This window comes from Kogia breviceps, chromosome 16 (genome assembly GCF_026419965.1).
Source record: "Kogia breviceps isolate mKogBre1 chromosome 16, mKogBre1 haplotype 1, whole genome shotgun sequence".
In the NCBI taxonomy this organism is placed as follows: Eukaryota; Metazoa; Chordata; class Mammalia; order Artiodactyla; family Physeteridae; genus Kogia; species Kogia breviceps.
In genome coordinates this window covers 12,957,246-12,974,368 of record NC_081325.1, presented here as the reverse complement: position 1 = coordinate 12,974,368, position 17,123 = coordinate 12,957,246, and the positions used below count along the sequence as shown (strand labels likewise).

Here is a 17,123-nt window from a genome sequence, read left to right as displayed (position 1 = left end):
CTGTTCCTTGTCTATCCGGCTGTAGAGGAGGATTTTCGGCCTTCCTGGGTCCCACACCAGCTCTTTGCTTTGAGTGTAGCAAAGCTGAAATGTTACTCATTCTAGGGAAACAGAGGATCGATTGGTAACCATGGGGAGGACAAAGCCAAGAAATTCCTTGATCTTCTGACCAGCACCATCCCATATCCACCCCTTTGTGGAGGCTCCGAATCCAAGTGTCGGCTCCATTCTAGCTCTCTGTTCCTGCCTGGGACTGCTGGCTTTTATCAAAGCTGTCAGACCAAGAGTCCAGATTCCCTGCCATCAAAGGAAACATCTTAAACTAGATAGGAGATTGCTCATGTATTCCAGTCTTAGATTTGTTTTGTCCTAATTTTTAGTGATTCACGAAAAGTGGAATCCAGAAACACTTCAGCGTTTAGTTTTCCTCTTGATTAAATATTTTCAGATTTGCAAACAAACTCTTCAGAAGCCTCTTAAGAAGAGTTACTGAAAGGGACCCTGTGCTCCTCTTGGGACGCGACGATTCCCCTCGTAGATGAGTAATTTCACGTTCTCATTTATCTGTTTGCACGTACATTGTAAATTTCTAATGGGAAGTGCTTTTTCTCCACACCCCCATCCCATAGTACACACAACAGCCTTGCTGAAGGTCTGGCGTTTACGTGGGGTTATCTAGCACCCCAAGCCCTGCGTTTAGCCAAGGCTGACTCAGCCTTCCTCCATCATGTTCTCTGCCCACACGGGGGCCTGAAGAATCAACAGAGGCGTACTTGGGGCTCTCAGTGCATTTCTTCACGAGGCTGAGGCAATTCGGGTTGCTCTGGGTACCCTGCACCCGGGCAGGGGAGCCGCCCTAAGGCAGAGGGGTTTAACGAGGCAATTCGGGTTGCCCTGGGTACCCTGCACCCGGGCAGGGGAGCCGCCCCGCCCTAAGGCAGAGGGGTTTAACCTTGCATCCGAACCACGGTGCTCGCTAGTGGAGAAAATCAGCTTCAAAATGGTTGTTTCAATCTAGTTTCTTCCATTCATCAGATACAATTATAACAACTTGGTCAGTGTTTATTGTTTTCCCCGCAGGCTAGTACCCTGAGGGTCCTGGAGGTATAGTGGAAGAAGTATTTTTAGAAGTAAATGGCCTGAATGGTTTCTAAGATGCCCTTGAAACACGCTGTCACTATCTGCCCTCATGACGTGCTTGGAGGCTCACCACTCTCTTTTTCTTGCCATAATGTACAACTAGGAAATTCTCCATACTGGAACGTTTAAAACCCGATTTTAAAATTTTGTTCTTGATCACCTTCATTCCCATTGTATTCACTTGGACCCCTAAAATTGGCCTTTATCTGTAGGTGACGGTGAGACTCTCTTGGTCTCCCCAGCAGATATGAAATGGCAGTGTTTGTGAAGTAGTGGTTTCTGATGATTATTAAGTATGCGTCGTGTCCTTTGACGGTAGACCTGTCGTGGTTGGCACTACAGCGTCTTGGAAATGGTAACCCAAGTGAGGACGCTGTTTCAAGCTGCAATGTGACTAAGCCCTCCTTCCCGCACCCACCCCGGAGGAGGGCCAGTGTCGGCTGGGCTGCATGCGAAGCAGAGACCCCGAGGGCTCAAAATGCTGATGTTAGTGCTGCCGTGAGGCTTTGGCAAAGCGAGTTCATTTTCATTGTCACCTCCATTTCACTTCTCTCAGATGAGACAGCGATGAAAGGCCCAGGAGGTCACGGGATGCTCAGTTAATGGCTGTATCCCTTTCTGTATCCCTTGAGCACCTCATCCACTAGTTCCCCAGCGGAACACACAGGGGTGCAGACAACTCGAGTCTAAAGCGTGCGAGCTGCTTCTTGAGAGGTGTCAGTGTGGCCGTGAGAGCCGTTCAGAAAACTGTCACAGCTGCACTTCACTTGGTGGAGAGAGAACTTCGAGAGAGACTGAGAAGAAGACGGGCAGGAACTCCCATCCGCCCCACACCCTGAGCTCACCACTCCAGGGGGGCAGAGCACGGCCACCTTGCAGGGGGAGTTCGGCACGGGACCGCCAGTGGCAGCAGTTTTAGGACAAGCGTGACAGCGTTAGCAGCTTGTGAATGTTTCTGTGCCAGCATGTTCGTTGTCCTTATACTTGGTCGGCTCCTTAAAGTTCACTTATTTCTTTTAAAAAAGGAAAAGAGAAATTGTTTACAAAATAGTTAACACCACAATGCAAGATCAGTGCGGTAAGAAATGAATCCTTAACGGGATGATTCAACGGGTCTGAAATTAAGTTGTTTTTATTTTTAATTTTTAAAAAAACTTTCTCTTTGCAGGTCGACTGCTAGGGAGTATGCCCTGAAAATTATCAAGAAAAGCAAGTGTCGAGGCAAAGTATGTATAAGGTTTATTCTTAATGAAAATACAGTGTTTTGGAGGCAGAATGAAACACAAAGACGAGCTCCCGAATGAACGTAAATTCACGCTAGTCGTTGTGTTTTGGTGGAACAGAATGTTCTATACGTATTAGGATGTAACTTTATTCTGTAACTATTCCTGGAATGAAAGTTAGTCGGGATGATTGGATGTTATTTCTGCTCCTTCGCTGTGTTTGCCTGTTTGCTTACTTCTTCTATGACTTTTGTGATCTAAGTCTCATTGTGTCCTTCTCTACGCAGTTAGACTTAACATGGTAGGTTCTGAAATTACAAGCATCTTCTAAGGACCTTCAACGTCTCTTGGCGATTCTAGGCTATGTGAATATCAGAATTCAAGATAGACCCCTTATATTGTACCCAACATACATCTCCCTTGATCCTCACATAGTATAGTTTTGTTCATTCACGTTAGCTCCTCACGTATTTTGATGTGTATCTCGATTAAGGTAACTTCTGCCTTGAACAGGAGCACATGATCCAGAACGAGGTGTCAATTTTAAGAAGAGTGAAACATCCCAATATCGTTCTGCTGATCGAAGAGATGGATGTGCCAACTGAGCTGTATCTTGTCATGGAATTAGTAAAGGTGTGTATTTTGCAAAAAGAGGTAAACCTGTACAAGGCACCCCACTCCTCTATGTAACAGAGCTCTCTCCTTTATTTCCTCCCACCAACGTCCAGTCTCTTATTTCTGTGCATGGGCATGACGGTTAAGAGTCTTAGCACTAGAATTACCCTCAAAGGTGCAAGTCCCAGCCTCGGCCTAAGTAGCCCCCTGATCTTAGGCACACCTCCCTGTACCTCGGGTCTCTCCTATGTAAGATGAGAATAATAATCGCTAGGGATAAAAATGGCTAGGAGTGTTATTGTGAGGGTGAGAGGGGTGTCTTTCACCAGCTTCTGTGACACAGAAAGTATTAGATGCCAATACCGTTGTTGTTATTGTTGTAGGAGAAGTTGTTCACTTTCCCAGGAACTATATCCACAAGTATCGTTATTATAAGAGCAAGCTTTAAACTCTTAGACGCCACCACAATAGAAAAATGGCCCCACCTTAACGTGAATAGTCTACCACCTTTCGCTGAAGGTTACAGTCTCATCCTGTCACATAAAATTAAGTCTGTATTCTACTCAGTCATAGAACATGGGAACGGCCCCATGTTTGACGCTGGTTGAGTCTCGGTGCAAGGCAGCCCCCTTGTTCCCTCTGCTTCCATACGTGAAATTTTCTTAATTAGAAGTTTTTAAAAATTGAATGTTTCATTGTCATGAAGTCGTAGTTTTCTCAAGCCTTTTCTATCGTGTCACTCTAACTGAAGTCATAGGTAGTTTCTACTTTAGTTGTAAAGTGATATAAATTAGTCACATCATTTTCTCCATCAGCGGGGGGCCAGTGGGCAGCTAGGGCTCCAGGAGCCCTGTTTCGAATCGCTCACCTCTGCTGGGGGTGGGGGTCAGCACCCTGGCATGTGGGGTTTCCTTCTGTAAAGATTGAAGAGCAGGCAGGCATCTGATCAACTAATCTGTTACTATATAGAAGAATGTTCGTTCTAGGGCCTGTAAACTTTCATTAGTCAGACTTTCTTTGCTTTACATCTGTTGGCCTTTTTTTAACTTAGTGGTTATTTATGTTTATAGATGAGGCCTGTTCTTTGTCTACTTCAAGTTAAGATGTGTTTCTCTGAGGGTGAGGGCTTTTTTGTTTGTAGTCACACAGGTTACTGTCACGTTTGAGAATAAGGGAGATAAGAAGGCTAACTGTTTATTCCAGCAAAGAAAGGTCAATTTCATTTATTCAGAAGACTTTCGTGTTGGCACTTAATGACCAAGTATAGCCTGGTAATTACCAACATTGTCCATTAACAGCCTTGGGGAATTCTCTCTGGGTGACCAGGGTAGCCTAACAAGGCCGGATTGTGTCTGCACAGCCCAGCACTGGGACCCCTCACTTGAGCCGCTATATCGCACCCTTACATTTAGTCTGAGCGACGTCCACCGTGAGGCCAGGTCTGACAGCGTCCTGAGAAGTGAAGGCCAACCCCAGGCCTGACCTCAAAGTCTCCCGCGACATATGCCCCCTGAGGAATTTCGCCTGGCCTGTGCTTGTCAAACCCTGAGAGGCCAGCAGATGCCCAGGAGGGCCCGGAGCTGTAGGATAAATGAGGCCTGTGTTCCAGAAAACAGTGCAGTGACAGTTCTCCAGAGTGAAATTCCGTCATGACCAAGAGCGGGACTTTAGACTTCTGGCTGCAGACGTAAACACGTGCACGCTGCTTGTGTGGTCAGAGGAGGGGAGGCCTGCGGACGGGCTGGCCCTGGGGCCCGTTCCTAAGGGATCATCAGGACTGAGAAAGACAAAGGGAGTAGAGGGGACACCCCAGGAAGCGGCGCTACCGAGGAAGGGTGTGGAGTGACGAGGGAGTCTGACCCGTTCGGGTGACCAGGGAAGACAGACCCTACCTGCAGTATAAACGTAACTGGTCTGGGTGGAGGCAGGAGAGGAGGTTAAGCAAGTGGGAATGAAGGCTGGGGGCAGAGGAGGGGGAGCCGTGGGCAAGGAACGCTGATTTCATGACGAGGGAAAGAAACGTGGAGCGGGAAGGTGACAGTCCGTGCCCGCAGTGCTCTGGGTAAAGGGCCGGGGGAGGGCCCAGCAGGCCGTGTCAGAGGCAGGCCTTAAGGGGAGGACTCCTGGGGTCTGTTGACTGATGTGCTGAGGGTGAAGAAGAAATGAGATTACAGGCTGCCTGGAGCCCAGATAACCAGGGCGATGGTGGAGGCTTGGCAGGGTCACCCCATAGGGCCCTGCACAGGGTCCGGAGTGCAGTTCACACGTACCACGGTGAAAACCCCACCTCCCGGGGTGGCGTGGAAGCAACCGCCAACCCGCACGTAGCAGCCTTGCCCTTGCGACAGACAGAATGTTGAGAGGGAAAGTGTTCGTTTGGAAAAAACTGTATGTATGTGCTTAGCTTGGGATCTGCTGCGGCTGAAGGGTCAGTGGGAGACCCTCCCCTCACCTGAGCAGAGGTTATAGAGTCACAGAGGGCCAGGTCAGGATTTGAACATTGTCAGCCTACAAGTGCTCTATTTTGCGTTTGCTATTTAAAAAGAAAAATTAAATCCCTTAGCCCATTAGGTAACAGATGAACACAGTCAGCCACTGGGCTCGGCTCTTTGGGGCCTCGTGTGCAAGAAGGATGCACACGTTGTCAGTAAATCAGACCCAACTTCGCTGAAAGCGTTTCGAATAAATGGATCTAAAATTGGAGCCTAAAATCTTTGTTTCACCAAATAACGATAAATTAGCCAGGAACAATGGAAACAAAAGTTCAGATGAATAATGGTACTAGAAAACTTTCTTTGAAATTTCTCCACCCTCCTCCCTCTCTTTCTCTTTCATCTTTGGAGTGACAGTTTCTGGTCCTTTTCTCTGTTCTTACAAAGAAGCACATTATTGAGAAAGAAAACACTACACCCACTCCAAGAGACCTAAATCTAGAGAATGAAGAGAAGTGTGTGTGTAGGGGGGGGGGGTGTTAATTTCACAAGGCAGCGGAACATTTTGTTAACGGTGCAGTTTGCAGTGTTACCTGTTTCTCATTTTGGGAGATTTGGGATTATGAGTTTGACCTTCTGCTGGCAGTTGGCGTGAGGGAGGTAGCACATGCCACCAGGATTCCCAGGCGTCACAAGGCCTCTGCCCCGGAGACCTGGCTCCGCTTCCCCTCCCTGGCTGGGAGTTTAAAGGCAGAGAATCCTCTCTCTTTCCTTTGAGCTCTGGAGGAAATGTCACTGGCTCTCACAGTGGGGAGAGAAATCACTATAAGGTCTCTGGGCCTTTGAGAGAGAGGTGGCAGCAAGAGCCCTCGGAGCCCGGAGACCCCGAACGCCGCCTTCACTCCCTTTATAGCGTGTCAGGCGCCTCTCCAGGCAGCCCCGTTGGACCATCTGTTAATGGGCTTCTCCCCGTGCTGGTCTCTCTCAGGGAGGAGACCTCTTCGATGCCATCACTTCCACTAACAAATACACCGAGCGCGACGCCAGCGGGATGCTATACAACCTGGCCAGCGCCATCAAATACCTGCACAGCGTCAACATCGTCCACCGGGACATCAAGCCAGAGAACCTGCTGGTAAGAGAGACTCCAGGACGTCTTGAGTTCCAAGCGTCCATGAGTGAATGTGAACATTTCTCTCTTTTCTTCTTTTCCATTTTCTTAAAAAAAAAAAAAAAAAAAAAAAAAAATGACCCTAAAGGCTGTTTTCCAGCTGGCCTTCCGTAACTAGCTGGAGACTCGTCTTTTAAGTTGATCTGTCAGGGTTAGTGTACCGTTAGGAGCACTTAATTTATTAGCAAATAAAAACCCGAGGCAGGGGGACAGGAACAGAGCTCAGCAAGTCTAGGGCTACAGTTAAGACCATGGGCCGGGCCAGGCCTGCCATGAGGAGCGTTGACACTTAACATTATTTATCACTTTTGTGTTAGAAAGCTTCTACTTGGGGGGGAAAAAAAAAAAAAAAAAAGATGGAAGCCTTTTTAGATTTTGTCTCCCAATTTACATCCTAATAATCTGATCTAAGAGCTAAGAGAATAAATCATTGTGAGTTTTCAAGACACCAGCCCCTCAGCATAAAAATAACCATGATGAAGACAGATTTAAAGATCAGAGACATTTTGTCCTCCCTTTAGGCCTGTGTGGTTTGCTTTCCGTGAACTTCATGTCTCTGGGGAAACATTGAGAGTTCTCCATGCAAGCAAAGGAGGGTGCTCTCCTAATCCCATTGTTAAGGGGACAGTATTGAAAGAATTCAGGAGACAGAGGCTAGGCATCAGGGAGCTATATCTAGTGAATGCGGGAGTATCATAAATTTTGTTGGCTATTCAGGGTGGGATTTTAATGAAATATATTCAGTTTCTCACCCCCACCCGAGATGCTAGTTCTTCTTGGACTTTCATTATCCAACCCCAAGAGTCATGTACTATGTGACTGTTAGTTCGTCCATCTCTTCAGAAATCTGGGAAATGAGGAATTCTCTTTCTAAAGCAGGGTTTCTCCAACGGTGGTCCAAAGACACCCCGCATCAGAATTACTCCCAGATGCCTGTTAGAAATGTAAATTTCGGAGCTTCCCTGCAGCCCCACCAAATCAGAATCTGGTGACTGGTGACAGGGTGCGGATCTGCATTGCAGCCAGCTCCCCGCGTGAGCTGAACGAACACTCACGTTTAATGGCAGATGAACAGCCCAACTCCCACCACCAATAAAGGCTGCAAAGACCTGATGTTGTGGGACCACCTGTGCTCTCACCCCAAGCTAAGGGCTTCACACTCGGTATTTCATTCCATCCGCACAACAGCCATACGGGGTAAGGTCCATTACTGTCCCATCTCACAGGTGAGGAAATGGGGCGCCTAGAAGTTGGAAGACCCACTCGAGGTAATCACAGCTCTTAAGTGGAAGGGCCAAGGTCACAACCTACTCCAAGGCCCAAAGTTTTAACCACTAGAGTACATAAAGCCGTGAACTAGGGAGAGAGGTTTTCTATGTGCTTGCTCTGTGCCATGGACTGTGCCAGGGAACAGAGAGGCATATGCCTTCACGGAGGGGCATTCAGGTAGGAAAAGTAGGCATTCAAGAAATAAATACACACGCAATTAGTTAATTGCAATTAAGTTAGTAATCTTGTAGCTACTGGCTAATGAAGGCGGTTGAGGTCAAATGATGGAGTTCTGACTTAATTGCCCCTCAAATGCCACATCTCCACAGCAGCCTAAACATTCTCTTCTGCATAGTGCCTTGTCTGCCCTCATTCTTCCTGTGTCCTGACTTACGTAGCATTGTCTCATGGGAACGGACTTACAACTGAGCCTTTGTTTAGAAACTTCTCTAAGCTCTGAAAATTCAGTGATTGAAAATTAAAGTTTCATTTTCCTTTCCGCGTTTGCAGTTCAGTTTTGTGTATCCATTGTTCAACCTGCTTTTCACCAGAGCACCGTTTCTATAAATGCCATAAATCGTTACCTAGCAGTGTGCTTTTACTAAAATGACAATTTGCAGGATACTTTTAAAGTACTGTGCTCATTTGAACATATTTTACTTTAAATTACCCAAAAAGAAAAAAAGTTCTCTCCCTTTTTCCTTTCTTTTCTAATTTAAGAATGTGAAAAATGTATATATGCACATATATATATATATATGTGTGTACACGTGTATATAGAAAAACACAAACACACACACCATTGCAGTCATTCATAATGCAGGTTTAAAAAATATATATATAAAAAACTAAAGAAATTCTGCTTCTCCAGTAATTTTTTTCTATAGGAGAGTGGTAAGGATTGGTGAGGTTTGCAGGGATAAATCTACTATAGGATAAAATAGGTAGAAGAATAGAATAATTTTAACAAAATTAGAATGACATCACTAATTGCACTTGAGACTTCTATTAACGTCATATTCTGTTGACCTTTATGTGAAAATAAGAGAGAATTGTCATGGGAAGCACAAAATCACATACTCAGGATTTATAGTCAGGTGGACAAAAGTTCAAAATCAAGGGCTTCACACTTCCAGTGTCTAGTCTTCTGACCTTGAACAAGATACTTAATTTCCTTGAGCCTCCTTTAAGGGGACTGTATGAAGATAAAGAGATACCATGGGACTATTAGTTCCCTTCTTTTTTATTCCCCTCTTATTTGTAATAAAAATTAAATTATCCCTAAAAATAAAACCGTTTAACAGTACAATGTTACTTTGTAACAATCATTTTTCATCTTTTTTGACATTGCTTTTAAAATGTTACTATCTTCCCAGGAATGGATTTGCCATCTCGTGGCAGAATGTAGAGCTAGAGACTATTTTTGGAAAAATGCTATAATAAATTTAATGCAGAGAGTTTCAATCCATTTTCTAACTACTGGGAAACTGAAAGAAATAAAAAAGGCCTCACTGCACACTTTGCATTACCTCAAAAAACCCCTAAATCGTTAGACTGCTGATAAATTTTTGCCAATTAAGTGTTTAATGTTTGTTATAAGTAGCAAAGAATTATTTATAAATGTAGACATTTCAGCTATAGATTTCATTTTATATAGCATCATTGCATATGCAGAACTTTTAGAATTTTTTATTTTTAATTCTTATAGAACAATATACAAATATCGTAGCTTGGTCTTAAGGATCTATATCAATCATATGGATGATTTATTCAAGTCTAAGTATTTGATCAAGTCAAAGCATTTTAATGAGAAAATTTGACTTACAGTGATGTTTCCAGCTACATTTTAGGCAAAAACTGGGAACTGATCCAATAGGAATAGCTCTTCTAATTTTATTATTGCATTGTTACTAAGGGTTGTTTTTTTTTTAAAATAAGTTAATCATGCCATTGATTTTACGTGATTCTTTCTGCTCTAATCATCAGGCCTGGTGCTTAGTGATCTTATGGATGAGTGACAGGTGAACGGGAGGGAGGATTAGATAAGAGAGAGAGTGAATGGTGATACTTCACATGATAGAGGACAGACCCACCGTGACAAGCCCTAGTCATGTCTCAATTCATCTATTACGTTGAAGACTTACGTTGGCCACAGACTAAAGCTCTCTGAGTAGGGGGAGAGATTACAGTGCTTCCCCAGCTGCACTTACGCATGGAACCAGTTTGTGTGTGTAGGGGGGGTGCGAGTGCCGTGATAGTTTATGACAAAAAGGAACCTTTTGCTTTAAAAAAAAAAAAAAAAAAAGAACAAAACCCATAAATTGTCTGAGATCAACTGCTTTCAGTTTACATGAGTCACCACTAGATGGCAAGCTTGTACCCCTGGCAGCAAAAATCAGTAGCAGCCTGTTTTTTTGCAGGGAGCTGGGAGGGTCTTTTTAAAATGTACATTCAGATGCCTCCTTCTTAGGAAAATTAAAGTCTTTATGGCAAAAAATAACTTACATCACGAGTTTTTATTAGATTCCAGAAATAAAGACAGTAATCTTCTTGAGATATAAAAATTTCTGTTCAAAAACCTTTTGCTTCCATACTCCGTAATAGGGTCTGGGAGAAAGCAGTTTCTCAGGGTTACTGCTTCTCTCGGTCAGAAGTTTTCTTTCAGCAGCTCCTCTGTCGGGGTGTTTGTGCCTCTTACTCACTGTCCATCAAAACGGCATGTGCAGCTAATGACCCTCGTTTTCACGAAATGGGTTGAATCTAGTAATAACTTAGCTTGTTTTCCCCCAAGTGATGACCATAGGTTGTGGTTCAGTTCTTCTTAGTTTCCACTTCAAACCAACACTGAGCTCACCAGATAATGGATTTCCTTCTGCCTTAATCCCATGACCCTTAATCCCCAAATAAGCCCATTTTGTAATAGGATCACTAACTACACTGTTAGATAAGGCCAGTGCCACAGGTGGACCACTAGAGGTTGTAAACAAAAACACAGTTGAGTAGATTTGTAGTCAGTCCACTGAATGATGAACTTGAGCCTCCAGAGTGTTGACGAACGGGACCCGCCCTAAGGAGGGGGCTGTGGATCTCGAACGGGACCCGCCCTAAGGAGGGGGCTGTGGATCTCGAACGGGACCCGCCCTAAGGAGGGGGCTGTGGATCTCGAACGGGACCCGCCCTAAGGAGGGGGCTGTGGATCTCGCGGGAGTCTGTCACTAGCTCCGCCCTAATCAGCCTTGCCGGTGAGCCGAGATGAAGAGGTATTCTATATATCAAATGACAGACTTGAGATCCAAAACTATCTTTGGCTCCGTAAAGGCCCCACATCAGTAAGATGAAACTTAACAAGAGATAAACATAAATCTCTATAGACTCAGTTGGTTTGGGTATAGTTGTTTTAAGAACCATTGCAGAAAAACGGTGATGGGAACATTTGGCCCAGTTTAAAGGCTATTCACCGACCATAAGTTCACTGTGAGCCTTAGTGTAACATGACTGCCAAAACTACCAGCGTGCCCGTGGACGCCTTTCACTGAAAGAGTGTCACCATCAAGAGGGTCCCAGCCCTGCGTATACCACGTGACCCCAGGTGGGAGGGACCCGAACACATCGCGTCAGGGGCCTGCGTTCAGCCCAGAGAAGGGCCGGTGAAAGCGGAGCAGAGTGGCTCTCATCAGAGGCTGCCAGATGTAAGACGGGAGGACATTTCTGTGCTGTGTGTGTGTGAGCGCTAGACTCAAACTACAGAGAAGACATTAATGAGAGATTTGAGGTTGACATAAGGAAAAACTTTCTAACAGTTACACCTGTTTGAAAAGTCAATGACTTTTATTACAGGTCGCTTGTAGTCATTGAAAATGTCCAAGCAGATATGGAATGATCATTTTTCACAGGTGTTTAGAAAAAAATTCCTTCTCTCTGAATTTGGTTAAAAGTTGAGGGGAAATAGAAGAAAAAGAACGGTTTTCCCCAAAATTATTTAATAGAATAATATGCCAGTTACTGTACTAAGCATTCACTGAGGGCCCTTCTCCAAGGATCTGTGATTCCACCCTGGGAAGAAGACAGGAAGTAAAAGCGTAGCGTGTCCCCAGGATTGGTCAGCATCTGTCTGCTCCGCTAGCCATTTCTTCTGTCATTTAGGACTTGAGTATCATTCACTTCATTTTTTTTTTTTACATTTTTATTGGAGTATAATTGCTTTACAATGGTGTGTTCATTCACTTCATTTTAAAATGACATGGCCTCACTGGACTAGCAAAGATTAATAATAATGATATACTGGGTTGGCAAATTTATGAGGATACCAATCATCTCATATGAATCAGTGCAAGAGTAACTTGATGGAACCTTTCTGAAAGGTAGTTTGGTAATATGTAACTAAATCCTTAAATAATGTGCACCCTGTGACCAAGTAATTCTACTTGTAAAAACGTAACCTAAAGAAAAAAGATATGTATACATACGTAGGGATGGTCATCTTAGTGTTTTTTGGTATGGAAAGAAAAAATATATATATATAGAAACAACTTACATCAGGGCACTGATTTTTTTAAATAATGACATGATATGGAGGCAGGTGGACATCCTGGTTAGAATCATGGACTTGGACATGCTCGAGCTTAAGTTCTGGCTCTGCCACTTATTAGCTGTGTAACATTTGTCAAGTTATGTAACATCTCTGATCCTCAATTTTTTTCTCTGCAAAATAGCAGTAATATTACTTAATGGTATTGTTGTGAAGATCGAATGGGATATAGAGCATGAAGTCCTAAACAGGAGGCCTGGCAGGGGCTCAATAAACAGCAGTGGTAGTAGTTTGGGGGATTATTATTATTATGATGCATCCGTACAATGGAGTATCCAGCAGCCACTGAAAATCATGATGTAAATATATGCTTATTCACTTGGGCAAACGTTCAGGATATATTGTCCAGTGAAAAAAGAAAAAACAGGAAAGAGAGAGAAAGAAAGCTCTTGGAAGTTTATACCCCAGAGGTTAACAATGGTTATTTTTAGGTGTCAAGATTATGGGTGAGTTTAATTCCTTTCTTTCTGTAATTATCTGTCTTTTCTAATTTTCCTACAATGACATATTGGATATTACTTGTGTGACAAAAATGTAACAGTTTTTAAGAATTGCAGTGACATTGAGTTCCCACAATTTTAACAAAATCCTGGGATGTACAATTACTACAGAAGCCAGAATGTGCATGTTTTGTGCATCTCACTGCAGCTGCATCGAACTCCTTTCTAGATAGTTTCAAGACTGTTTTAAAGGAGGGATGAGAATCAGGTTTCCTGGAGTTTCTATTCACTTCTCCATCTTCCCAGATATCTCTAGGGTAACACTTTGAAAAACTATTTTATTTTTTCTTCTAATGTTGTTGCCCCTCTTCTGACTTCTGTACAACTTTTATTATTATTATTTTATTATTTCATTTAATTTTTTGTTTCATAAAGGTTTTACATGTGGGTATAAAATGAATTTGGTTTTTTTTTTTTTTTTTTTTTTGAATTTGGTTCTTTTAAGAGTTAATTTTTTTTCCAGGAGGTTTAATTCGAAGTATGGAGACTATAAAGTGCATTTTGCAAAATAATTCCCTGCATAAATGTTGTTACACTTCACTTCTTAAAGATTAAAGGTTAAATTTAATCCACTGGTTTTAGGAAACATCATAAAGGCCAAATACCTTGGCTAGAAGAAAATCAATGTCTTTTTATAAAAGATACCGTATTTGTTAAAAAGTAAATTCACTTTTTTTTCATGGCTTTGTCAATTTCATGCCAGTTTCGTTAAATTCTATTTGGTGAAATAATTTTTAGTACCTCCTGAGCTCCTCTGTGGAAACTATTTTGGTGGTTACTAACGATTCATTGGCCAGCATTTCAACAGGGCTTTCCTTGAATTCATACTATCGTTGAGAATTGTGTTTGCTCCAACACATCTGTTATATTAGTCAGCTCTTAGTTCTCTATTATGGGAATCTCAGAAACCATTTGACTGGGTTCAGGTTATCTGTGAATTTTCACATTATTTTATGGCCACCGGCTGCATTTTATGACTATATTAAATCTTTTATTTTTTTCAAATAACTTTTTCAGCTGGTCTCAGTTTCTGATCCAAGGGAAATCAGGCATATGCCCAAACATCTACTGTTCAGCAAGTTACAGCCACTGCGAAACCCCAAATAAACGAAAAAGAAACAAAAATAAAACTCTTCTTTAAAAAAGAAATTCCTGTGTGAAATACCAGTATGCCAAAAACCTACGTACCTAACCTTTCACTAGATCTATTCTTGGTAGGACGTGCCTTCAGCCTTTAATTGGAACCTTTTTCATAATTGTTGCTATTTAACACATTTAGTCTGTCAAATCACGGGATGTCTTTATAGCCATAAAATAAACCCTAGAGAACAACTTTTCTGACTGTAGCCATCTGCAGTGATCACAAGAGTAGCTTACAAAATACTGACAGTCTTTATGGTAATAGGATACATATGGCAGCCCACAATTATGTGTAGCTGCATTCAATTAGTGTTGTACAATTACACAGTTTTATTGCTTAGTTAAAACAGTGAAAGCACTACATACTGGGTAATTTGCACTAATCCCCGTCTCTTTAATAGCCCCTCGTTGTTTAAAACGTGGGGGGAGCATCTACAGTATTTAAAGGGCGTGGGATGAACATAAAATTATATCTCATGTTGTGAATACTCTTTGACTGGCAATTAACATACCCCACCTCACGTGTGGCACATATGTTATGGAGGCTTTAAAATACAGTCACAGCAGAAAGGTTCTTCTTACACCAGAACCCCACTTGCTGGGTCAGCCTGTCCAAGCTTATACTTGCAGCCTGTTAAGGTTCTTTCTGAAAGAAGGTCAGGATGAGGAGACAAGCTAAGGAAGTCGATTCAGAGAGTGCGAGAAGCCGAGGACTCGGTGTTTTGGATGCGAATGTGTTAGAAGCTTTTCCGACTCCTAACGTTTAATTAAAAACTTAGTTCAAAGTGCATTTATAGCTGCCATTTGGGAAAATACCTTCTGGAGATGGTTTTGTGAGGATGTGTGTGTGTGTGTGTGCATGTGCACGTTTGAAACGCATGTATTCAGCAATCTGTGATTTTTAACAAAGTTTTAATTACATTTTGAAATGGCCTCAGTCCTGCCCCTCTGTAAATGGCTTGGTAAGAAATACGAGTGAGCACACTTGAGGCGGCAGAAGGCGCTCTGGGGAGTCCAGTTGTGAGGTGGGCCCATTGCAGCACTTAGGAAAGGCGCTCTCCCAGGGGAGGAGAGGAAACACTAGAATATATTCTTCTGTATCCCTCTCCCCAAGTGTTGACAGAGAAAAACCCAAAGCAACCTTGTTTCCTGCCCTGCCTGACGGTAAGTAAGTTAAACAGAATTTCAAATGAGAGGCCTGGGCATTTATTCACCTGCAAAAACATTTTGCTGAAGCATTTCAAATGTACTTGGGTCTAGAAATGTTTTTAATTATGTGGATTAGGCCTTTGTCTCTCAGCTCTTACTGTCTCTCATAAGCATCACTTTAACCTCTTTATATGTTCATGAAAATTCTACTATATGGTTTTCAAAGCAAAAAAAAAAGGGATATGTACAAGTGATTAAAGAGAGATGAAAAGAACATTAAAATGATAGATTCTACATATTTCATTTAAATGATGCTGGTTTGTTTTAAGAGAATTATTACTGTTAAATAATCTTCATTTTCTTTAGATAAGTTTTTAGTGCTTTTTTTCTTCGTTATTGAAACTTTGAACTTTATTGCTCAGCTATATTAAATATAACTGGCATATGGCTATATGTAAGATGGAATTCCTATTAAAATGTAGATGCTTAAAAAGAAAGCCTTTGGTACATGGAAAAGAATTACGTGGTCATATTCTGAACTAAAATGTGACTTATTACTGCATCTGCCAACATCTGCTTTTGTCCAACTTTGGAATAGAGTTGGGTGATTATGGATAGTATGTTTAGAAAAAACGCCACAGAATCTCTGTATAAATGGAGCTGTGTAATTTGAAATCTGTACCACCTCACAAAACATGCACCATGAACGTTTGGACCTAACAGAACATCAAAGCAAGAGGTTATTCTGCATTTTAGAAAGGTTATTGGTAACAAAATAGTAAACAATTCTGCTCTGTCTGGGAAATAAACTAGATGATCTACTAGGTATTTCCAGCTCAGATTTCTTTTCATGAAAAACATTTGCTTGTCTTTTGAATGACCTGAATGGCTGACATGCTAAGACTACAATTTAGGGATTTCTTTTGCCTGAGAGCATTTAGACCGGGGAGGATATTGTGTTCTGTAGCTCCAAGGCCTAAAAGTCCATGACTCAAACTTGTTTATGCTGACCAGGTCTGGATGGCTGCTTCATTAAACTAGGGAGGACAGTGTCCATCTCAGAGGACAACTGGGCAAAGCCACATCTGTGGGGGACATACAGCTGTCCTTGCCCTAACAACCCAGATGCAGGTGGCCCCGAAAGCCTCTGGATACCTGCCCGAGGGCAGCCCAGACTTGATCGTGGTTGGGCCCTCAGGGAGAGGACTCCATGTTCTGAATGTGGAGAAAATGTAAACAAATATTTTCCGCCCAGAAGTGACACAGTCTCTCCAGAGAGGAGGGTCTGACTGCCTTTTTTCTGCCAAAACAGTTAGATCCAAATGATCATTGCTGATACTGCAGCTTAGCTGGCCAAACATCTGCACTTGATGCTGCAGTGAACTGAAAAGTGAAATCTACTTTTTCCAAAGGAAGGCAGACATGGTGTGTGAACGGTGGCGGCGCTCCTAACGTGTGGAGATGTGCCTTGCTGTGCGTGAGGTTCAAACTGCTGTAGCAAGTACAACTGATCATAGAGCGATAACAGGAGAAAACGCGGGCCTCGACTGGCTGGGTGAATTATTTTGATGTACGTGGAAAACTTCGCCATTTCCTTGAGGCATCTCCTGGAGACTGCCTTTTACTGTGGCTCTCTTTTCTGTATCTCTTGATTCCAGTGGAGGGGCTCTGAATTAGAATTCTGAATGCCCTTTGATCTTTTCTTTGAAATAATAGACGTTGTTTGGCATACCTTTTAGAACAGACCCATTTGGTTTGATTGTGGGCTAGAATTAAAGCAGTTTAAATACTTGCCTATGGTCACATGCATCCTTTTCTTGATTTGTTGGGTGAAAGACTAGAGATTTTTACTGCCTTAATAAGGAAACCTGGACGGAATGCTGACTCTGCACCTGA

General features: G+C 42.7%; 1 protein-coding gene across 6 annotated transcripts in view; it reads left to right on the top strand.

Annotated features, from left to right (window-relative positions):
* Positions 1-17,123, top strand: part of DCLK1 (doublecortin like kinase 1) — a 318,108-nt gene that overhangs the window by 263,200 nt on the left and 37,785 nt on the right. For all 6 annotated transcript variants that reach the window (XM_059042295.2, XM_059042296.2, XM_067016792.1 and 3 more), the window contains 3 exons: positions 2,309-2,366; positions 2,877-2,996; positions 6,399-6,545. In XM_059042295.2, coding sequence (XP_058898278.1) covers positions 2,309-2,366; positions 2,877-2,996; positions 6,399-6,545 — 325 coding nt within the window. The remainder of the gene's footprint in view (positions 1-2,308; positions 2,367-2,876; positions 2,997-6,398; positions 6,546-17,123) is intronic.